This window comes from Rhineura floridana, chromosome 10, assembly GCF_030035675.1.
Source record: "Rhineura floridana isolate rRhiFlo1 chromosome 10, rRhiFlo1.hap2, whole genome shotgun sequence".
Classification (NCBI taxonomy): Eukaryota; Metazoa; Chordata; class Lepidosauria; order Squamata; family Rhineuridae; genus Rhineura; species Rhineura floridana.
In genome coordinates this window covers 19,791,659-19,816,650 of record NC_084489.1, presented here as the reverse complement: position 1 = coordinate 19,816,650, position 24,992 = coordinate 19,791,659, and the positions used below count along the sequence as shown (strand labels likewise).

The 24,992-nt window shown below is 43.3% G+C and overlaps 1 protein-coding gene across 10 annotated transcripts in view; it reads right to left on the bottom strand.

Moving 5' to 3' along the window:
• ULK4 (unc-51 like kinase 4) overlaps window positions 1-24,992 on the bottom strand; it is a 447,010-nt gene that overhangs the window by 266,992 nt on the left and 155,026 nt on the right. For all 10 annotated transcript variants that reach the window (XM_061587596.1, XM_061587594.1, XM_061587592.1 and 7 more), the window contains exons 26-27: window positions 21,768-21,819; window positions 21,582-21,676 (exon numbers count right to left, since the gene is read on the bottom strand). In XM_061587596.1, coding sequence (XP_061443580.1) covers window positions 21,582-21,676; window positions 21,768-21,819 — 147 coding nt within the window. The remainder of the gene's footprint in view (window positions 1-21,581; window positions 21,677-21,767; window positions 21,820-24,992) is intronic.

Sequence of the window (24,992 nt, the reverse complement as noted above, 5' to 3'; positions counted from 1 at the left end):
ATAAAAAGGTAGGGACCCCTACAGAGTATACTGCCTTTGAACAAATGGGCTTTATTTGGGTTCTATTTCAGTTCATCACCAAAATTAACTGGTGAATGGACCAAGGAAAGGAAGGTGCCCTTGCACTCTCAAATTCTCCCATAGGTCATAAATCAATGCCTGATTTAGCCAAGAGGATCCAAGAATCCTCAGTGGCAGGGTATTTTCTGAGTATGCCTCTGATGCTGAGGTCACCATGAACTTGGCCCTTTTTTGAGGGCTGTAGAGAAGAACGCACATAGGGGAGGGGAGCGGTCCAGAATAGAGGCATCATGAATCAAATAAGGTATTGTTTCTTTGTTTGCCAAATTCTGATCAAAGGTAGATGGAACATTAGGTCTGGGCCCTTTGTCCTTGGAAATACCATGAAGACCAGGAGACTCATATTTAGATGACTCAGAGGAGTACTCCTGTGAAATAATGCAGCATCTGGATTTGGTATTAGGTCTGGAGTTTTTTGTTCCCCCCCTTTTTTTGGTAACCAGGGGACGAATCAGATGAGAAAAATGAAAATCTCCTACAATATTTGCAAGGGTTTTCAGGTTTGCTCTTAATTCTAAGCTCTTTAGTTATGACTGCAATATGATTCTTTTTAATTTTTTACATCATATCTTGTTCAAAAAAGAAAGGAATTAAAAGGCTTACACAAAAGTAGGACAAACAAAAGTGAGTAAAAAAGCAGAGGACAATGTACACAGGCCTGAGCTACAAGCAGTGATGAAAAACAGCATCTGTTTGGGGTGAAGGATGGGACAAAACTTGGACCGTAAAATCGGCAGGTGGAGCCTTGGTGGTGGTGCTACCACCAGGGGCTGCCTGATTGGGACTGACCTGTGACAGATGTTTTCAATGGTGTCTCCCTGTTTGTGGAATGCCCTCCGCAGTGAGATGTGTCTGTCTCTATCACTATTAAATTTCAGGAGGAATTTGAAAACATTCCTGTTTACCCAGGCATTTGATGACTGAAGGGGACTGTTCCTGACACCCAGAGATCACCGGATGAACAAACGGTTTTAATTTCAACTGTGTTTTAGAATGTTATTAACTGTTTTTAGAATCATTTTTGTTTTCTTGTTAAATTGTTGATATGTTTGCTGCACTGGGCTCCTTCAGGAGGAGAGATGATATATAAATTCTGTTATTATCATTAGCTTTGGATAGGAAAAGACTAACGGAGAAGAGACAGGGAGGGCATGCTTCGCCTTTTCTTCATACATTTTTCATACAACTCAACCACTTACCATTCACTTAGGGTTTCAAACATGGTTTTTACCTTGGAAATGTATATCTGAAATGTTGTAGGGGGGAAAGCAGCTGTGTGTGAAAGTATTGTAGGGAAAAGTCTTAACCACTGTTTCTCCACTGAAAACCCCTCCCAAAGCAGTTATCATAATTTAAATACATGCATTGAGTGTGCTAAGACGCAGGAATAGATTATGATAATTCTGTCCCAACATACTCACTAAAGTCACATATGCCATTACAAACAAAATTTGTGCCCAAGATACCTTAAAAAACATATTTAATTACAAAAGCAGGGCTACACAGCACTGGGTATTAAGTCCTGGGTCCCTGACTTACTGGTTTTTACCTCTACATGGGCGGAGGGATAGGGAATGAACCCTTGAGTTGCATAGCTGGCTGTCCTTTTTGGCCAGTTGTGCTGGAGAGCAGGTGGGCCTTTCTTCCAGGAAGCCAAATGAGAAGCTCTGGTTGGCTCCTGCGCAAGGGGGCTGGGAGTGGACCAGAAATCAAGACACTTCCAGGTCTGGTCCATCCTATCCATATCCTTAACACTGCTTGAAGATATCATAATGCAAGCCATTTTGCTCCTCCCTACAAACTATTATTCACCATTTAAGGTGGCTTAAAAACTATTTTACTTCATGAAAACAAAGAACTCTGCTGATACTATCTCACTTAACCTCTGGGACTAATCTTAGGCACATATTTCTAGTCAGAGAAAAGAATATTCTATTAAGAAGTTTTATATTTCAACTACTGGAATCTTGAACATGTCTAGCTTCCATTTAACAAAAAGGCATGAAGTTTCTTTGGGTGCTGAACATTTATATTCATGGATTTCAAATCTAAAATGTTTTATATGTATCATGCAAGTGAATTACTTCAAAATGCTATTAAGACATACGTTCCAATAATTACATTCATATATTTTTCAAGTAGTAGATCACTATTGCAGTTCATACCGCTAACCCTTGAAATGCCCATGAACAAGTCATTATGGATCTCTGTGTAACCATTACATAAGCACCTTAGGGTAGAAAATATATATTGAGACTTTCGCCCAGTCTCAAATCTGCCATTCCTGGGCAAAGCGGTTGAGCGGGTGGTGGCGAAGCAGTTGCAAGTGCATTTGTAGGAAGCGGATTATCTGGATCCATTTCAATCAGGCTTCAGGCCTGGACATGGGACTGCAACAGCCTTGGTCGCCTTGGTGGATGATATGAGGAGGGCGTTGGATAGGGGCGAATGCACCTTCCTTGTCCACCTGGATCTCTCAGCGGCTTTTGATACCGTTTACCACGGTATCCTTCTGGACCACCTGAAGAGGTTAGGCATAGGGGGCACTGTATTGCAGTGGATTCGTTCCTTCCTCTCTGGTAGGTACCAGAGAATGGCACTGGGGGATGAGGTTTCGGATCCTTGGCCTCTCACTTGTGGGGTGTCACAGGGCTCCATCCTGTCCCCGATGCTGTTCTATATAAAGCCACTGGGGGTGATCATCAGAAGATTTGGGCTGCAGTGTCACCAGTATGCGGATGACATGCAGCTCTATCTCTCATTCAAATCTTCACAGAGGTTGGCTGTAGAAACCCTATCCAAGTGCCTGGAGTCGGTGAGTGGCTGGATGGGAAGGAATAAGCTGAAGCTGAACCCTGACAAAACCGAGGTACTCTTTGTGGGAGACAAGGGAAGGTTGGGGGATGTTGACCTGGTGCTCAATGGGGTACAATTGCCCCTGAAAGACCAGGTCCGCAGCGTGGGGGTCATTCTAAACTCCCAGCTGTCCATGGAGGCTCAGGTCTCGGCTGTGAGCCGGGCGGTGCTGTATCAACTCCATCTGATATGGAGGCTGCACCCCCACCTTCCCAACCATCTGCTCCCATCTGTGGTACATGCCCTGGTCTCCTCTCACCTAGACTACTGTAATGTGCTCTACGTGGGGTTACCCTTGAAAACGGTACGGAAGCTGCAAATGGTGCAGAATGCGGCGCCTCGCCTGATTAAAAGCAGCTGCCGGTGAGATCACATCACTCCAGTGCTGAAGGAGTTGCACTGGTTATATTTATTTATTTATTTTATTTTTATACCGCCCATAGCGAGGCTCTCTGGGCAGTGTACATCAAATATAAATATATAAACGGTCAATTTTAAAACCACCTAATCATCAAGAAAACAGTTTATACATACAACAAAGACAAAATTAACATAAAAACCCATATTAAATACAAATCAAAAATAAAAAATTCAGAAAAGATAAAACATATAACTATCTTTACAACATTAATACAAATACTAAAATATAGAAATATTAAAATATTAAAATGCCTGGGCAAAGAGGAAGGTTTTCACCTGGTGCCGAAAAGATAATAATATAGGCGCCAGGTGTACCTCATCAGGAAGGGTGTTCCATAGTTCGGGGGCCACTATCGAGAAGGCCCTCTTTCTTGTAGTCGCCTTCCGGGCATCTTTCTGAGTAGGCACCCGGAGGAGGGCCTTCGATGTTGAGCGTAGGGTACGGGTAGGTTCATATCGGGAGAGATTCTCCATCAGGTATTGTGGGCCCGTGCCGTGTAAGGCTTTATAGGTTAAAACCAGCACCTTGAATCGGGCCCAGAAACATATAGGCAGCCAGTGCAAGCGAGCCAGAATAGGTGTCACATGTTCCAACCGTTTGGTCCCGGTTATTAATCTAGCCGCCGCATTCTGCACAAGCTGCAGTTTCCGAATCGTCTTCAAGGGCAGTGTGACGCCCTTCCCTGGCTCTCCTTGTCAGGTTCCTACCTGCTCGTGGTTACTGCCTGTCTCTAGGCACCACCAGGGACTCCACCAGTCCGGACTGTCCTTTCTTATGGTTTCTCTCCCCGCTCTAGCACAGATCTCAACAGATCCCCCTGCTAGGCAGCACCACCAGTCACGTCCTATAACCAGTAGTCCCAGAGACTCTGCCTGAGTCTCTCTATCTGGTTACCTCTGTGACTGAGTGCTAAAGCTGTCCCAATCCCTTTGATTTACTCAGACTGCTTATAATTCTGGTTTGCTCTGAATACTTGTGGTGTTATATTCTTCCCTTCACCCGCTGCCACCATTTGTCACTCTTCAGCCTTGGTTATTTACCTCACCCTCCCTTCTGGTCTGTGAAACCCCAGCCAAGGATCAGGCCTTTGGTAAACCAAATAAGTATTTTATTATATAACAGAGATAACAAGATTTCTTTAAAAGGCACTTAAGCATATGGTTACATCTATTCCTGAGGTACTGGTCTTAGTATTAATCCGAACTCCACCCTCTCTTCTCAAAACCCACCAAAACAACCCTCTCAAGTCCACCAACGTCCACCTCACATCCACACCACATCCACACCACATCCACTTCACATCCACCTAGATTTACCTGACATTCTTCCTTTTATACTGTCAGCCATTTTAAACATTCAGCCAATCATCCAGCATTCTACTGCCCATTCACTCCCCCTCCTCTTTCACTCCACTTACCATGTATCTTCTAAACAAACAGCACTTACCCTATTTACACTAATACAGGATCATCACATTCCCCCCCCCTTAAAACAACGGCAGAGTATTATTCCTGTTCCAGGATTTAAACGTCGCTTTAACAATATAAACAAGTCTCTATGGGGAAAATGTCTTTCTTTGTTCCTCCGTCTGGTCACGTCACTGCAGTCCCAGCCACTTGCCTGGAAAGTCCATCGGCCAGTACATTGTCCTTGCCTTTGATTAACTGGAAGTCCACTTGATAGTCTTGTAGGGCCCAGGACCACCTCTGCAGCATAGTGTTATGGTTTTTCATAGTTTGCAACCATAACAAGGCCCGATGATCCGTTGTTACCGTGAATCTTCGTCCCCACACATATGGGCGCAACTTGTTCAGTCCCCACACAACCGCTAGGCACTCCTTTTGGACCGACGAATAGTTTTTCTCCCTCGGCGTCAGCTTGCGACTCAGATACGCCACTGAATGTCTGGTGCCTTCTCTCTCCTGCAGCAAGACGACTCCCAGCACCAGGTCCGACGCATCTGTAGCCACAATGAATGGTTGCTCATAGTCTGGTGCTATTAATATGGGTCCTTTGCACAAGGCTTCCTTCAGCAGATCAAAAGCCTTCTGACATTCATCCGTCCATACCACACGCTCAGAACACTTCTTCTTTGTTAATTCATGCAAGGGGGTTGCTATTTCCCCAAAATTTCTCACAAACTTCCTATAAAAACCAGCCACACCTAGAAATGCCCTTATTTGTTTTTTGGTTAAGGGGATAGGCCACGCTTGTATTGCCTCCACCTTGCTCCATAAGGGGGTGATTTTCCCACTCCCCACCTTATGTCCTAAATAGATTACTTCCTTTAGCCCAAACTGGCATTTCTTAGCTTTTATTGTGAGGCCTGCTTTTCTTAAGGCCTCTAATACTGTTGTCAGGTGTTGGACATGCTCAGGCACCGATTTGCTAAAAATGGCCACGTCATCGATATAGGCCACTGCAAAATCTGACATGCCTCGCAACACAGTATTGATTAGCCTCTGAAATGAACTTGGTGAACTCATATAACCCATCTGGTGTACTGAAGGCAGTTTTGGCTCTGGATTGCTCGTCTAGTTCCATTTGCCAAAATCCTTTACAGAGATCTAGTGTAGAGATAATGGTTGCTGCCCCCAATAACTCTAACATTGCGTCTACCCTAGGCATAGGATACGCATCTGGGACAGTAATTTTATTGATTAGCCGATAATCAATGCAAAACCTTGTCATTCCATCTTTTTTCGGAACCAGGACAATACTTGAGGCCCAGGGACTGATGGATTCCCTGATCACTCCTAATTCCAGCATATCTTCCACCTCCTTTTTGATCTCACTCAAAACTTTCCCATTCACACGGTATGGCATAGATCTGATTGGAGCATGATCTCCAGTATCAATGGAATGTATAACTATACTGGTTCGGCCAGGTTTATTACTAAAGATATTCCTATAAGTTTTCAAAACTCTCAGAATCCCTTCTTTTACTTCCTCCTTCACCTCCTCTGACCATTCCACTTGATCTACCCCTCCTTTGTCTTTGCTTTCCTGTACCAAATCTGGAAGTTCAGGCCCACTTCCCTCAGGGAATAAGGTAACTTGCAACACCTGTGCATCCCTGGTATGGTAAGGCTTTAACATATTTACATGAACCACTTTGCTTTTGTTTAATTGGTCTGTGGTGATTACATACGTCACTGTGTCAAGCCTTTCTCTGATGGTATATGGTCCTTCCCAGTTAGCCTGTAATTTGTCATGTTTCCTGGGTATGAACGCCATAACCATATCTCCCACATCATACACACGTTCCCTGGCTGTTCTGTCATACCAGTAACTTTGCTTCTGCTGTGCTTGACTCAAATTCTTTTTCACCACCTCCATCATTGATGTTAATTTATTGTGGAACTCCAATACAAAATCTACTACAGATGTTTTGTACTCTCCCAGGGTTCCTTCCCATTAATGTTTTAATAGTTCCAAAGGTCCCCTCACTTTTCTAGTGAACATCAGTTCAAAGGGTGAGAAGCCTGTCGACTCCTGAGGGACTTCTCTGTATGCAAATAAGAAGCATCCCAAACATTCATCCCAGTCTTGTGGGTGATCATGAACATAGCTTCTGATCATGCCCTTCAAAACGCCATTGAATCTCTCAGTTAGCCCATTAGTGGCTGGATGGTAGTGGTCTTTAGATGTTTTAGACCACAACATTTCCACATACATTGCATCACTTCTCCCATGAATACACTGCCTTGATCCATCAGCACTTCATGAGGGAAACCCAGCCTCATAAAGATTTTTAATAAAGCCTCTGCCACTACAGGGGCTTCTACAGATCTTAGTGCTTCTGCGTCTGGGTACCTGGTGGCAAAATCCACCACCACCAATAGATATTTCTTGTCATGCCTTGTGGGTTTGGAAAAAGGGCCCACCAAATCTACTCCCACTCTATAAAAGGGTTGTCCAATTATAGGAAGGGGCTTTAAGGGTGCCTTAGTCCTTACTCCACTTTTTCCAACCTTTTGGCATATACCACAAGATAGACAATGTTGTTTTACATCTTTGGAGATGTTTGGCCAATAATAGTGTGCAGCCAATCTCCTCTTGGTCTTTTTTATTCCCAGATGTCCTGCACATGGGACATCGTGGGCTACCTCTAACAATCTGGTTCTGTATTTGCTAGGTACTATCAATTGCTTCACTGGTTCACATTCATCCTTTCTCTCAGCAGGCATCCACAGTCTATATAAAATCCCATTCTCACACACAACTTGATTCCTCAGTTTGTCAGTGAAAGGAATCTGTTGGGTCAGGGCTTGCTCCTTTATTTGATTCAAACTGGTATCCTTATTCAATTCTTCTCTGAAATGCTCTGTCTCTTCCCCAGAGACCAGTTGATACAGTTTGTCTCCTTCAGCAGGCCTGCTAGTGGTTGTTATGGCGACCTGAGGCTCGCTAACAGTTTCCACCCTGTTTGCTTCAGCCCCCCTTAACATGGCTTCTTTTTCTCTGCCAAGTTGCTGTCTGGTCACCACATATATTTTCCCTTGGCCTCCCATAACATCTCATTTTATGTTCACCGCCCAATTTTATGTTCACCGCCCAGAGAACTATCGCTAGTCGGGCGGTATATAAATTTAATAAATAAATAAATAAATAAATAAATAAATAAATAATAAATAAATAAATAAAATCTCTTCCCAGTATTACTGGTTCTTGTTGCTGGGCATTAATGCCTACTTTATATCTGCCCTCTTGGCCTCTCCACGCCATTTTCACCAGGGCCACAGGCAAGCTTTCTGGTTGACCCCTCACTCCTTGGATAGTCACCGTTTCCTGAGGTAATATCTCTTCAGATTTTATTAAATCTGGCCTCAGTAACGTCTGAGCGGCACCAGTGTCAAGCAATGCCCAATAATTTGCCCCTTGTACACTCACTTCCTCTCTCAGACTTGAATCAAGGTCTGTTACTTCTGTCCAGTTTATCTGGCAAAACTGAACCTTTTTCACTGTTTCTTTTTTTATCATTAATTTTTATTCAAAATTTCAAAGACAAAAAGCAAAACAAAAACAATTAAACAATAAAATAAAATGTTGACTTCCGATTTGTCGCAGATCAGTTATAGGTCTACAATATATAACAATCCTATCTCTAAAATTATATTATAAAATCACTTTCATCCAGTAGTTATCTTAATTAATCATCAAATCTCATAAACATTACTTTATTCTTTCCACAAAAAGTTAAAGAGAGGTTTCAATTCCTTGAGAGAGATATCTTTCAACTTTTCTCCAAATAGACATGTCGCTTAATCCATCTGATTCAAATCTGTTAGGCCCAATAATTTCAATAGCCATTCTTCCATTATCTATATTAATTCCATCTTCCATCTTCAATAATCCTGTTAAATCCAGTAATTTCAGTAGCCATTCTTCTATTATCAGTATCCCATAATAATCTTGTTGTCATAGCCATAGTCCAAATAAACATATTGATTAATCCATCTCATCAAATCTGTTAGGTCCAATAATTTCCATAACCATTCTTCCATTATCAATATTAATTCCATCTTCCATCAATAGTCCTCTTAAATCCAGTGGTTTCAGTATCCATTCCTCCATTATCAGTATCCCATGATGATCTTGCTGTCATAGCCATAGTCATATAACAAGAGTCTGATGGGAATTTCCCCCATCACAAATATATCCTTGCCATCAATTCTGAATATGTTGCTGAAATATTGTTGTAAAGTCACATCTCTGCTCTGGGTGCATCTCTGCTCTGTCACACATTTATAGTTAATTCCATAACTTTTTTCTATGTCAAGCCCCATCACATCATTTCAGTCAAGAATTCTGAATATGTTGCTGAAATATTGCTGCAAAGTCATATCTCTGTTCTTCTTTTTTACAAAATGCACTGGCTCATCTCTTAAGAGTTTCTCCACTGTCACATATCTGTAGCCAACACCATAGATTTTTTCTATGTCAAGTTCCATCACATCATTCCAGTCCAGAAAATTATCCAAGACATTGATAACTTTACCACCAAAATCTTCATTAATTTCTTCAGAGACAATGTTGAATTCCAAACAGTTAACTTTATTTCTAACATCCATAAACTCCAAATCTTTTTCCAATTTCACATTTGTTCCAATCTCCAGGGCTTGTAGCTTCCCTTTAATTTTTCTTTTCTCATCTCTAATCCCATCAAACTCCTCTCTCACAGAATCCCCTATTTCTTTAAGCTCCTGCATCATTTTGTTAAATTCAATTTTCATCTCCTGTCTACCCTATCTCAGGGTTTGTTTCGTTATCTCAATCTCACCCATTGTTTTCTGAAACATAATTTCTTCCATGGTCACTTTCCTGGTTGTCATTCTTAAAACCACAGAAATAAAAATTATTTTAGCCACAATTGGGTTAATATTCCAGGCTTGCTGATATCAGTGTAGACAGTTAAGCCTGCCTTATCTCTATGTGTTCAGGAATACAAAACAAACTTAATTCCCAACATCAAAACAATTAGTGGCATTGTGAACAAGCAGATTCGTCAAAATGAAATAGACCAAAAAAAATTTTTTTTCCCCCTCCTCGAAATAGAAATCCCTCTTCCGTTGGTATCTTTAGAATGCACCTCCAGGACAGCTTTTTGCGATAAAAACAAAGATAAGCTTTTTCGATTTCTTTCCACCTTAATTTCGTGAGTGAAAGAGAAAAACCATAACTCACCTAGAAGTTCTTCACAGCTGATTCATTGACAAATCTTTTTTGCTGCACCAATTTAAACCAAATGAAAAAAGAAAATAGAAAGAAGGATGCTTGTCTGCCTGTTAAAGTCCGTTTTTCTTTGAAGAAAAGATAAACGTGTCGCTATAATCAGCTAGAGCTTGATGAAAGTCTGTCCGGCATTGCAGTTTGAACCTTCTCTCATAAATAAATGAAATCCAGTCCTCCCCACAAAAACAGGCTTTGTGGTTAATCTCTACGTTTCTCCCTGCCCGGGAGAAAATCTTTATCAGTCAAAAGAGACATTTGGTCTTACCGTGAAATCGGTCTTCTCTGTGCATGTTAAAGATGATATCAGATGGGTAACTAGCTCCACCTAGTGGTTGAAGGCAAAAGAGTACTGCTGACGTTTTACTGTAGCTCCGTCCCTGGTCTGCGCCTGCTCCGTGCTCAGTTTCCAATGACAAGCCCACGAAATCAGGCCAATAGACGCCACAAACAAGACAAGACAACAGTACTCATACACTCTCTGCTCCAGGGCTAACCGTGCTTATAAAGGCAGCCCAGCACTCATAGGGAGTGGCCCTGATATCATCTTTGACATGCACAGAGAAGACCGATTTCACGGTAAGACCAAATGTCTCTTCTCCTGTGCATGGAAAGATGATATCAGATGGGACATACCAAAGCTGACCCATGTAGGGTGGGAATACTGCTGGGCTGTGGTCACGAATGATCCTTGAGGACGTGCTGTAGCACCCTCCTCCCAAAGGCTGCCTCCAATGAAGCATAGGAGTCTATTTTATAATGCTTAATGAACGTATTGGGAGTGGACCATGTGGCTGCTCTACAAATCTCCGCTAGAGGGGCATTACGGGAAAAGGCCGCTGATGTGGCCGCTGCTCTGGTAGAGTGAGCTACTACTCCGGTAGGGTGAGCTAATCTTAGAGAGGCATAAGCTAATGATATGCATGCCTTAATCCACCTGGCTAGTGTGGATGTGGACACCTTATTCCCTAGGGAGGTAGGGTGGAAAGAGACAAACAAATTATCTGTTTTCCGAATTGGCTTTATCTTGGAAATATAAACTTTAAGCGCTCTTCGCACATCAAGAGAGTGCCAGGCTTTCTCTAAAGGGTGGACAGGATTCGGACAAAAGGACGGCAATACCAACTCTTGCTGACAATGGAAAGTAGACAACACTTTGGGACGGAAGGAAGGAACAGTACGTAGGACTACTCTATCCTTATGAAACATACAAATTTTTTATGGACGGATAGGGCATTCAACTCAGACACTCTACGGGCCGAAGTGATGGCCACGAGAAACAAGACTTTAAAGGAGAGAAGACGGAGGGAAACCTGACTCAGAGGTTCAAATGGAGGTCTTTGAAGGGCTGATAAAACTTTATGTAAATCCCAAGTTGGGTAGCGGTGCACCGTAGGTGGTGCTGCTACCGTCGCACCCCTGAGGAAACGTTTGACGAAAGGGTGAGATCCGATTGGATTATCCAGAGATCTGGAGAGGATTGCCGACAAGGCCGAAACTTGGCGCTTCAGGGTATTTGGTCTGAGGCCCAAAGATAATCCGTCTTGTAGAAAAGACAAGATCTGGTTGACCCCCGCCTTCCGAGGAAGAATTCCTTTCTTCTGTGACCAGGATGAGAATGCCTTCCATGTGCTCTCATAAATTCTGAGTGTGGAAGGGCGTCTAGAAGCCATCATAGTTTCCAACACTTGGGGAGAGATGCCTTTTTTCAAGAGTCTCCTCCGTTCAAGTTCCATACATGAAGCGCCCACCACTCTGGAGCCGGGTGGCGGAGCTGTCCCTGAGATAGTAGGTCCCTTCGTACTGGAATCTGCCATGGTGGTTCCACCGACAGGTCGAGAAGGGCTGGAAACCAAGGTCTCCATGGCCACCATGGAGCCACTAATAGGAGTGCCGATCTCTCGGTCCGAAGCTTTTTGATCACCCTGGGAATAACTGGAATCGGAGGAAAGGCATACAGTCTGCCCGGAGGCCACCAGGAAGTTAAGTCATCCGTCCCTTCCACGCCTGGTATCACATACCGGGAGAAGAATCTCTTCACCTGTCGATTGTGCCTGGTGGCAAAGAGGTCCACATGAATGTGGCCAAAACGTTTCACTATCTGATGAAAAGCCTCTGGGTGAAGAGTCCATTCCCCTTGAAGTAGCTTTTCCCGACTGAGCCAGTCCGCTTGGCTGTTGTCCTCTCCCTTGAGATATTCTGCCGCTATCGAGTCGACATTGTTCTCTGCCCACTGGAAGAGGAGAAAGGCCTCCTTCTGAAGAAGGAGGAAGTGTGTGCCCCCCTGATGGTTCAAATAAGATTTGGCCGACACGTTGTCTGTTCTGACCAGCACCGCTCCCAACTGTCTGGAGGTCGCGAAGTGCCTGAGGGCCAGACAAACTGCACACAGTTCGAGGAAATTGATTGGCAGAGTGGACTCCAGAGGAGACCATGTGCCTTGCACCACCTGCCTGTCGCATATGGCTCCCCAACCTGATAAGCTGGCATCTGATGTTATCAGGGTGTGTGGTGGATCCTGGAAGGGAACGCCTCTCGTTAGATTGAATTCGTGGGTCCACCAAAACAGTGACTGTCGAACCTGTGGTGACAGAGTTATCCTGCGGTGATGTCTGGACGCTATGTCGGACTGAAAAGGCAGAAGTGCCCACTGAAGTGTGCGGGAGTGATGACATGCCCAAGGCGTCGTCTGGAACGTGGACACCATCAAGCCGAGAAGCGTTGCCAATTTCATCAGGTCCGGCGAGGGGGATGATAGGATATCCAATGTTACTTGTCGAATCTTGCTGACTCTGTCTTGGGACAAAGTGAGGAGGCCATGTAGAGAGTCTATAGTCGCTCCCAAATGTGTAATGCGGTTGGACGGAAAGAGATGGCTTTTGGCCTCGTTGATCAGGAAGCCATGGTCCTTTAGACAGGCCAGGGTGACATGGAGGTCTTCCCATGCCTTGTGCAATGATGGTGAGCGAATCAGAAAGTCGTCCAGATAAGGAAATATATGAATCCCCAGAGTCCTCAGGTGTGCCACGATCTTTGTGAATACCCTGGGGGCAGACGACAGGCCAAAGGGCATGGCCTTGAATTGATAATGGTCTTGTCCCACCACGAAGCGGAGGTACCTTCTGTGAGGTGGAAAGATTGGTATGTGTAGGTATGCCTTCTTCAGGTCAATAGAGGAGAGGAAGTCCCCTATCCTCAGCGCTTCCTTGATTGAAAGCAAGGTGTCCATACGAAACTTGCGGTATTTTATGAAGCGGTTTAGACCCTTGAGGTCTAACACAGGCCTGGACGAACCGTCTTTTTTCCCGACAGTGAAGAACAGAGAGTAACTTCCCAGGAACCTCTCTCCTGGAGGAACTTTCTCGATGGCTGCTATGTGCAGAAGATGGGAAACTGACCGCAAAACTTTGTCTCTCTTGTGTGGATTCGTTGATAGAGGGGATGGAATGAATCTCGCCGGAGGGGTGGAAGAAAATTCCAGGCGAAGGCCATATCAAAGAGTGTGTAGGACCCACCGATCGGAGGACAAGTCCTTCCATCGGTGAGTAAACTGTTGGAGACAGCCACCCACCGGCGAGGCAGAGGCATCAGAACTGACCTCTGTTTCCACATGACTGGGATGTGAATCCATAGCGACCCGAAAGGTGTTGTTGGGACTTAAGCTGGCTGCGCTGTCTGTTTCAGAAGGGACGGCTGGAGCGGGCGTCCTTCTGTCTTCCAAAGGAACGTGAGCCCCGAAAGGAGTGCGACGGGAAATATGGATGGAATGACCGACGAAAGGCTCCGCCGTCATCCCTTTTCCTGGTGGATGGCATGGACTTTTTCTTTTCCTTAGTTTCCAAGACATGCGCGAGGGCGGTGTCCCCGAATAATTTGCCTCCCACATAGGGTTCCGAGGCAAGGTTCGAGCGAGCTACAGGGTCTGCTTCCCAGTGACGAAGCCAAAGGGTTCTTCTCGTGAAGACCCCTGCTGTCAGTGACCTTGCTGCGAACTGCATAGCATCCATGGACGCGTCTGCCATGAAGGTAACCGCCAGAGAGACCTTCAGCAGAGATTTGCGCACTCGGGTTGGATCTTGCTGTGGGTCATCCAGCAGGTCCTCCAACCAGAGAAGGGATGCTCGAGCAAACACCGAGGAGGCTGCTGCTGCCCTGATGGAAAGCGCACTAGCCTCGTGAACTCTTCTAAGCCCCTGGGCCATCTTACGCTCAGTGGCATCCTTGAGGTGAGCATCTGAGTCTTTCGGGATCAAAGATGGGTTCAGGAGATTGACTATAGGCGCGTCTATGAGCGGGACCTTCAACTGATCCATGAGCGGTTGTTCTAGTGTATAATACTTGTTGGCGATGGAAACTGACTTTTTGAATTGTAAAGGAAGGTCGAATTCTGATTTGAGCACCTTCGGAAGAAGAGAAGGAAGCTTCAACACTCTCGACCTAGGTTTTGGATCCGGACATACTGCTGACACTCTCGAGGTGGATGGAGTAGGAGGATCCTCTGTAGAGGTGAGGGTAAGGGCTTCCATCGCCTTGCACAGCAGAAGAAGAAAATGAGCCTCTTGAAATATCCTGGTAGATAGAATCTCCTCAGATTCCGACTCCCCACTCCATTCCTCCTCATCCAAGACAATCAATTCATTTTCTGCGTCCATAGGCTCCTGGTCAGGGAGCTGTAGATGTCTGCCTTGAGATGCCGCATGGGGATCTGGAGATAAGCGGCCAGGAGGAGGGCGAAGATCTGTCCTCAAGTGATCTGTAAGTGGATACCTCGAGGGGTGGGAGCCTGAAGTATTTTGAGAAGACAAGTCCCTGGCTAGATCCAATAAGAGAGCCTCTCTAAGCTGCTCCTTAAGCTGTTGAATTGAATGCGCTGACAGATGTAACTGAACAGGGCAAGCCTGAGTATGAGAAGAGTAGAGCCTATGCCCTTCAGCAGATTGAACCTGTTGAACAGGGATTGGTTCATCCAAAAGCCCAGCAAATGCGTCAGGAGAGGAGGTAGTAGAAAAAACAGCATCTAAGGGAGGCTGGAGCTGGCTGCCTTCGTCATCAGAGAGGGGTTCCAGATCTCTCTGGTCCCTTGTATGGTGTACAGAAGCTTGACCATCTCTACAAGTTCGCTTATGTGGGGCAGATATCCTGCCTTCTGTAGTCACCCTGCCCGCCAGAATCTGAGCCTCAGCCACCTCGTACCTGACGGTAGAGGGGCGGGCTGCCGCTACTTCAGAATGATCCCCCGAGGAATGAGACTGCTCCAATCCCAGGGTGGGAAGGGGCTCTGATACTGCGCCTGTTGATGCCATGCGGGGAGGCGGCTTTAACCCCTTTGAGAGGTGTTTCATTTTGTGCGTGGCTTTCCCCATCGCGGGCACACACTGCGGGACTTATAGGGTTAATAAATGCTGCTAGTAAATGACCGGGCGAAGCTTGCAATTTAACAGCGGCCGGCGTCTTCCCCTCTATTGCTTCTGCGCGTCTACCTCCTCTCCCGCTACAGAGCGGGTAAAAACGAAAGCCGCTCGCAAAGAGCGAGAAATAACTGGGTGTAAGCCTGGGTATCGAGCCCTGGGAAGGCTGCTGCCAAGGTTGAAAACCGCCGACGCTGCAGCCTGGTGAACGAGGAGGAACGTCAGCGAAATTAGTTAAAGAGGGAGTCTGAATAGGTCGACGGCTGCCAGAGCCGCGGGGAGGGGCTGGCTGTTCCTCGCCACGGGGGAAGGTCAGAAGGAAAGAGACAGAAGGAACCCCTTTGTTTGTTTGTTTAAACTATTACAGAAGAAATAAGAAAACTTGGAGGGAAAGAACAAGAACAAACTCACACAGAAGATCCAAACAACAAAAACGCTACAAGCCTGAATCACGGAGTCAGAGAGAATCCAACCACTTTTCTGTGAGGCAAAAGAGAAACTGAGCACGGAGCAGGCGCAGACCAGGGACGGAGCTACAGTAAAACGTCAGCAGTACTCTTTTGCCTTCAACCACTAGGTGGAGCTAGTTACCCATCTGATATCATCTTTCCATGCACAGGAGAAAGAGCGTTCTGACTGATTTTAAAGCTGAAAAAGCTTCTTCTGAGATGACAGCTCGACTCAGAGGCAGCACAGGCAAAGCAACCCTTCCCGGAAGCCACCAACCTTTTTCGCTGTTTCTAAAGCCTTGGGCTCTGTTTTCACTGCCCTTGTCTGAGCAGGATTACTAATGGGGTTGGCAACCTCACATTGAAAACGTAGGTGCCCCAGTCTACCACATTTGTAGCATAATTTCTCCTCACTTTTAGGGTACACAGATCCACTCTGGGGTGTCCTGTGCCCTTCAGATTTTACTGGAGGACTTACTCGCTGTGGCACCACATCCTTTCTGCCACCACTATATGGTCTGGGTTTAAACTCTCTTGATGTTTTCCCCACCCAGCCAGTTCTGTTGGAGGTGAAGTGATCCGCCATCTCTGCGGCCTCCTGCACCGATGTAGGGGAACGGTCTTTGACCAGGAGCCTTATTTCTGGTGGTAACTGATGGTATAATTGATCCAGTATCATGAGGCTTTTCACCTCTTCCACTGACTGAGCTTTGGCACTTGTCAGCCATTTCCCAAATATGTCCATCAGTTTTGCCCCTAGCTCCATGAAAGACCTCCCTGTCTGTATCTGGCAGTTTCTGAAAAACTTTCTAAAACAATCAGGCCCCAGTCTGAATCTTTTGTAGACTGCCTCTTTAAACTCAGCATAGGTGACGGGCCTGTCTGAGGGGACATATTGGTATACCTCTGCCAATTCCCCTTTGATCAGGTTTGATAAATACTGCATGTATTTATCTTCAGGTAGCCCCCACAACTGAGCTGCCTTTTCAAAGGTTGAGATAAATTTGAGGATCTTGACCAGGCTCATAGACAGCAAAGTCCTTTGGAGTAATTTTTATTTTTGCTCCATCTCTGTCTTTCCTTGTTTCATCAGAATGAAACTTCTCTCTTTCAAATTTTAACTTTTCTGCCTGTAATTCCACATCCACTCTCATTCTCTCAGTTTCCATCCGCAATCTCTCAGTTTCCAACTCTCGCTGTTTATCTTTTTCCCCAGCCTCAAAGACCCGCTGTTTTTCTTTCTCATCAGCCTCCCTCCTCAATCTCTCCGTTTCCAACTCATGCTCCCATCTTAACTTCTCTCTCAAGTACTCTATATAAGCGGGATTGCTTGAGTATCCTTCTGGGGTCTCTTCCCTGACAGGTCGTTTTTGCTGGGCAGTTGCAAATCCTATAAGTGCTACCCTCAATTCATCTACCCCTTTACCCTCGTGAGGTAAATTGAATGTTATGCACTTCTCCACCAGCTCCTCTCTTTTCATTTTTATATATTCAGCCATGGTGTTTGAGTTCACTCACTCTTTGCCAGTCACTCTCACAAGTAATCTTGTTTTGTTATTTCTGTTTGCCACACCACTGGTAGGGATTCTCTAGTATTCATATCTCACTGCTACAGCCAACACCTGTGACGTAGTCTCCTTTGTCACCACGTGTCTTTGGGACTCTCTTTGGTTCGTATCTGGATTCTCTGTTGTTCGTATCCCACCGCTATGCTACCACCACATGTGACGCCCTTCCCTGGCTCTCCTTGTCAGGTTCCTACCTGCTCGTGGTTACTGCCTGTCTCTAGGCACCACCAGGGACTCAACCAGTCCGGACTGTCCTTTCTTATGGTTTCTCTCCCCGCTCTAGCACAGATCTCAACAGATCCCCCTGCTAGGCAGCACCACCAGTCACGTCCTATAACCAGTAGTCCCAGAGACTCTGCCTGAGTCTATCTGGTTACCTCTGTGACTGCGTGCTTAAGCTGTCCCAATCCCTTTGATCTATACAGAACGCATATAATTCTGGTTTGCTCTGAATACTTGTGGTGTTATATTCTTCCCTTCACCCGCTGCCACCATTTGTCACTCTTCAGCCTTGGTTATTTACCTCACCCTCCCTTCTGGTCTGTGAAACCCCAGCCAAGGATCAGGCCTTTGGTAAACCAAATAAGTATTTTATTATATAACAGAGATAACAAGATTTCTTTAAAAGGCACTTAAGCATATGGTTACATCTATTCCTGAGGTACTGGTCTTAGTATTAATCCGAACTCCACCCTCTCCTCTCAAGACCCACCAAAACAACCCTCTCAAGTCCACCAACGTCCACCTCACATCCACACCACATCCACACCACATCCACTTCACTTCCACCTAGATTTACCTGACATTCTTCCTTTTATACTGTCAGCCATTTTAAACATTCAGCCAATCATCCAGCATTCTACTGCCCATTCACTCCCCCTCCTCTTTCACTCCACTTACCATGTATCTTCTAAACAAACAGCACTTACCCTATTTACACTAATACAGGATCATCACAGGCAGCCCCACGTAAAGTGCATTGCAGTAGTCCAATCTTGAGGTTACCAGAGCATGAACAACTGAAGCAAGATGTTCCCTGTCCAGATACGGGCGTAGCTGGGCTACCAGCCTAAGTTGGTAAAAAGCACTCCGTGCCACCGAGGCCACCTGCCCCTCAAGTGACAAGGACGAGTCCAGAAGGACTCCCAAGCTGCGCACCTGCTCCTTCAGAAGGAGTGTAACCTCATCCAGAACAGGTACAACATCCAATTGGTCAAGGGATCCATTTACTAACAGCATCTCAGTCTTGTCTGGATTGAGCTTCAATTTGTTCGCTCTCATCCAGTCCATTATCGTGGCCAAGCATCGGTTTAGGACCACCAGTTTGGTTACCAGTTGTTTTCCGGGCCCAAGTCAAGGTGTTGCTTCTGACCTTTAAAATCCTATACAGTTTCGGCCCAGTCTATCTGAAGGAGAGCCTTCAACATCATCAGGGATGCCACTCAACAAGATCAGCCTCAAAAGGCCTTCTCTCTATCCCACCAGTTAAAACAGCTAGACTGGTGAGGACTAGGGAGAGGGCTTTTTCAATTGTGGCCCCCACTTTGTGGAATTCCCTCCCAAATGATCTCCGCCATGCCCCCTCTATGATGAGCTTCCACCAGGCCTTGAAGACCTGGCTCTTCAGGCAGGCTTTTGGGGTGGGTTAGGTTTTATTATTATTGTTGAGATTTTTAATGTTTTAATGTATTTGTATGTTTTTATTTTGTACGTTGCCCAGAGTGGCTGGACAGCCAGCCAGATGGGTGACTGATAAATTTATAAATAATAAAAATAAAATAATAACATTTTCTTTGAAGTTTTGGAGAAATAGCTAATATATTTATGAATATCATTGAACTTCAGGAACATTTTCATCATTTTCATTCATGTCTCTCACATTAAAATAAAATCTTTCATGTATTTACACAAATGTGTGAAAGGGAATGATTCGGACACAGTGTATACACTATAACCACATATAAATATCTATTTTCAGTCTCCGACAAAATTAACAAAGTAACAAAATTAAGCTTAACAAAATTAACAAAGTAACAAAATTAAGCTTCATATGGAAATGAATATGGTGATTGTTATCTAGTTCTCCGTAACGAAGTGATGATATAACTTCTTTAAAAAATATTACTAATGTGCTAATTAGCAATATTATTTTTACAAGAAAAATATCTGAGCTGAGTATAAATGCTAGACCTACTGACTTTTAAATATCTTCCTTGAAATCAAGGGTGGAAAAGTGGTAAACAAGGATATATGTTCTGGGACTTCTGGGTTCAAAAGCCAGTTATCTATGCATGTCACATGCAGTGCACAAATAAATAAATAAAAGTTTGAATAACGTATGGAATTTATAATTACGAAGAAGCAATTGTTATTAATAATTGTTATATTGGGTGACATCTGTATCTCTTTCCATTCTATCATCTATTGGCCAAGAGATAAATTTTAACATCTTTTTGTACACCGCCCAGAGAGCCTTCGGGCTTAGGGCGGTATATAAATTAAATTAAATAAATAATAAATAAATAATGTTTTAGGCCTGTTTAAAATTCTGCAAGCAAAACAGAAAGGGGAACCATATAATCTATCACCTGGCAATCTACTGTTTTAGGATTATTCAGAGATTTTTTGTTTGTATAAATATTTGTGTTTTTGAAGGGTGGGATGACAATCATGTAGCCCAGATGCAGGCACTGTACATGATTTCCAGCAATCTGGTAAATGAAGAGGAAAAAAAACTCAAAATACTTGGTGTTTTATCACCAATGCTTTTTTTTCTTTAGGTTATATCAACCAAGAGTAAAACCCACATCATAAGGTACAAAAGATTCATAGATGTATAGAAGGCTGAAGTAAAACTGTCCCTCTGCCACCCAAAAGGGTGGGAGGAGAGAAGACAGAGAAAATAGAGAAAGGCCGTGGAGAAAAACAGAAGGGGAAATGTCAGCAAACTCACCAAACTCAAAGTAACACAAAGGAAGATACAGAAAAACCAGATAGAAAGGAGGCAAAAGGATTATTGGAACTAAGGAAAAAAGCAACCACCTGGACAAGGAGGCAAGAAATGAACTGGGGCTCACATAACTGAGGCAATCCATTCCCCTCAGAAATTAACTACAATTCCTCTCTGTGGATGTCTGGTGGCGCACAAGACCCACTTGATAGACTATTATCCAGGCAAAAAGCCAATTTTTTTGGTAGGAATTCTAGATATCCAGCTCTTTTGTACCTTATGACGTGCATTTTTTACTCTGGTCAAAACTGACACTAATATGAGATGCTGGTTTTCAGGGACAAAATGGAAAGACTCACTTATTTGCCCTGGAGGTTTCATTTCTATGTATCATATGCTAGTTAAGATCTCCTTTTGATGGCCCAGTCAGCCAACAAGAGAGAAATTATTTAGTTTATTTAAAATTATTGTGTATTTAGTTTTATCTTCATAGCTTTAATTTATTTAATAATCAGTAGCACTTCGTTACAATTGCTTATTTTCTTTATGTTATTGAGTGAAGTTTGTACCATCTATTAACTGCATAGTGTCTGAGTCACATTTAAACCTAAAAACCACCAAGATGTTAACAGGGGAAGGAATCCAATCCTAGTCATACGCAGGGTGGACCCAATAAAATTAATGGTCTTAACTACTTTTTAATGGACATAACTACTAATTAATGGATTATTTATCCATTAATTAACTACTAATTAATGGACTTAAGTTCTACTTTGAGTAGAACTTACTTCAACACCATCCAAACATTCGTGTAGTAGCAAATTCAGAAGCACAGGGTCCCTTCATGATAGTCATGCCATGCCCCCCTCGCTTGCTTGCTCTCCATTGTCATATCCACACTCCTCAGTACTTCCTGTGCATGCCTTCTCCCACAATAGCAGACATCCATGATAGGGAAGTGTGTCAGTCACTGAGAAGAGTCTTATAAACATGCTTTCTTCTTTTTACCCCTGGCAATTCATTTCTAAAGCCTGCTGATGATCTGGAAATATTCTATTTATTAGTGAGAGTTCAGACACTAAGCATGCAGCTGTTTCATGTGGTGCCAAGACTTACTGTTGAGCAGTAATGCATTAACAACACTGGATGTTGTATTATTGCTTCAAATATTGACAAAGCAGTCTTAATCAGTTCTTCTGAAGCTGTTTGACCTGTTGGGGAAAAATCACAGTAAATCTCTTCTGCATCAGAAGAAAAACACTTTTATATAAAGGTCATGACAAATATCCTTGATGTACTTACCTATTGCTCCATCTATGTTAGTTTCTCCTGAATCTATTAATTTGACAAAATTCTGCAGGGAAAATGCACACACACAAAAAGGTTAACATATTTTTCCTTTATTCTGTGTCTTCATTAAATAAATATGCACAAAATAATGACCACACAGCAGTGACAGTAGATTAAGGGAATATAATTTAGGTCTCTTTAAGACTTTACCACATTTGCAGTGCAATCCTATCTATGTCTACATCGATGTAAGAGCTACTGAACTCAACAGGACTTACTCCCAGGTAAGTATATATAAGACTGCAGCCTTCAAATTGAACAGTTTCACAACATAATTTTGAAGTTCAGCCAAGTTTCAGCACTTTCTTTTTATTTTTTAAATTATTTAATAAATATAATAGACTAGAACACATTTAGTACATGGCATCAAAAAAATAACTTCACAAGACATCAAGAAATATAATAATAAATGTAATAGACTAAAACACATTTAGTACATGCATAAAAAAACACATTCACAAGACATCAAGAAATACAACTCAAATTCCATCATCTTAATAAACAATTAATAGTACATAGATCTTTTGATCATTAAATTCATTAAACGAATATTCCAACAAAATAATGATTAATCATTAATACATTATTATTTAATATACTTCATGGGTTATAATTGTTCATTTATGGCAGCATATAGTTTAATCCCCCCCTTTAGGATGCACACCTTAACGTGGTGAGGGGGTTTGAGAGTGTTGAAGAAGCTGAGAGCAATGCCGTCAGGAGTCTAGACCAAAAGGTTAGACTCCAAGCAGGGGCACCCATGGCGGAATGGTCAAAGCTGAGACACCAGACTAAGATGCATCCAAACTCAGAGGAAGGCAATGGTAAACCACCTCTGAATACCTCTTACCACGAAAACCCTATGAACAGAGTATCCAAAATGCAATACGAGATAGTGCTGGAAGATGAGACCCCCAGGTCAGAAGGCACTCACTGAGCTACTGGAGAACAAAGGACAAATACGAGTAGCGCTGTGACTAATGACGCAGCAGGGTCAAAGCCGAAAGAAAGCCCAGAGGGCAATGCGCACAGATGCGAAAGGAGAGTCCAGAGTTGTACAACACACACACTAGGAACATGGAATGTGAGAAGCATGAACCAGGGAAAGTTAGAAATTGTCAAGCAAGAAATGGAGCGTATCAACATTACAATACTTGGTGTGAGTGAATTAAAATGGACTGGAATGGGACATTTTCAATCAGGCAACTACAAAATATTTTATGCAGGAAATGAGAAATCAAGAAGAAATGGGGTTGCTTTAATAGTGAGAAGTGATGTAGCAAAAGAAATTAGGAGCTACAACACAAGGTCTGAGCGAGTTATATCAATGAGATTAAATGGGAAACCTATTAACCTAACCATCATCCAAGTCTATGCTCCAACATCAAATGCAGAAGAGGAATTGGAGAGATTTTACGCAGAAGTACAGGAAGAAATTGATCACACACCAAAACAAGATATGATGATAATTATGGGGGACTGGAATGCAAATGTAGGGAACAGAGAAGAACTAGGAATTGTGGGGAAATGGGGCTTAGGTGACAGAAATGAAGCAGGAGAAAGTCTTATTGAATTCTGTGAAGCCAATGATTTGTTTCTTGCCAACACATTTTTTGAGCAACCAAAAAGACGGCTGTACACGTGGACATCACCAGATGGTCAATATAGGAATCAAATTGATTATATAATTGGAAACAGAAGATGGAGAAGTTCCATACTTTCTGCAAAAACAAGACCAGGAGCAGACTGCGGTACAGATCATGAACTGATCGTATCGAAAATCAGAGTAAAGCTAAAGAAGAACAACAAAGTACTCATAATGCCAAAATACAATTTAAATAACATCCCAGAAGCATATAAAGATCAAATAAGGAACAGGTTTGAGGCTTTAAACTTAGTTGACAGAGAACCAGAAGAAGTATGGAATAAAGTCAGACTCATGATCAGGGAAGAATGCAAAAACACAATACCTCTCGTTAAAAAGAGAGAAAGACCTCAATGGATGACTGAAGAAACTCTTAAAATGGTTAAAGAGAGAAGGAAAGCAAAAGCAAAGGGAGATAGAAACACGGTCAGAACCCTAAATGCAACTATACAACAACTAATACGTAGGGACAAAGAAAACTATTACAATAGTTATTGTATAGAAACAGAAAAGGACAACAAAATGGGAAGAACAAGAGCCCTATTCCAAAAGATTAGAGAAATGAAAGGGAAATTTAAACCACGAGTAGGGATGTTGAATAATCAACAGGGGAACACACTGAGTGACCAAGATGAAATAAAAGGAAGATGGAAGCAATACACTAAAGAACTCTATAAAAGAGATGACAGGATGACAGATTCATTCATGGAGGAACCATATGATGAAGAACCAGAAATTTTAGAATGTGAGGTGAAAGCTGCTCTTAACATTCTTGGAAGAAACAAATCACCAGGAATAGACGGCACACCAATAGAGTTGCTACAAGCTACTGAGACTGAATCTGTCCAAATTTTGACAAGAATTTGTCAAGAAGTATGGAAAACTAAACAATGGCCCACAGACTGGAAGCGTTCAATATATATCCCAATTCCAAAGAAAGGGGATCCCACAGAATGCAGTAATTACCGAACTATTGCCTCAGTATCCCATGCAAGTAAAGTAATGCTTAAGATTCTACAACAAAGGCTCTTACCATATATGGAGCGAGAAATGCCAGACGTCCAAGCTGGATTTAGAAAGGGAAGAGGCACCAGAGATCGTATTGCAAACACACGTTTGATAATGGAACGGAGCAAGGAATTTCAGAAGAAAATCACCCTGTGCTAAAGCCTCTGACTGTGTAGATCATGAAAAACTATGGAATGCTTTAAAAGAAATGGGGGTGCCACAGCATCTGACTGTCCTGATGCACAACCTATACTCTGGACAAGAGGCTACTGTCAGGACAGAATATGGAGAAATCGACTGGTTCCCCATCGGAAAGGGTGTGAGACAGGGGTGTATTTTATCACCCTATTTGTTTAATCTGTACGCAGAACATATCATACATAAAGCAGGATTGGGTCAAGATGAAGGAGGTGTGAAAATTGGAGGGAGAAACATCAATAATTTAAGATATGCAGACGATACCATACTACTAGCAGAAACCAGTAATGATTTGAAACGAATGCTGATGAAAGTTAAAGACGAAA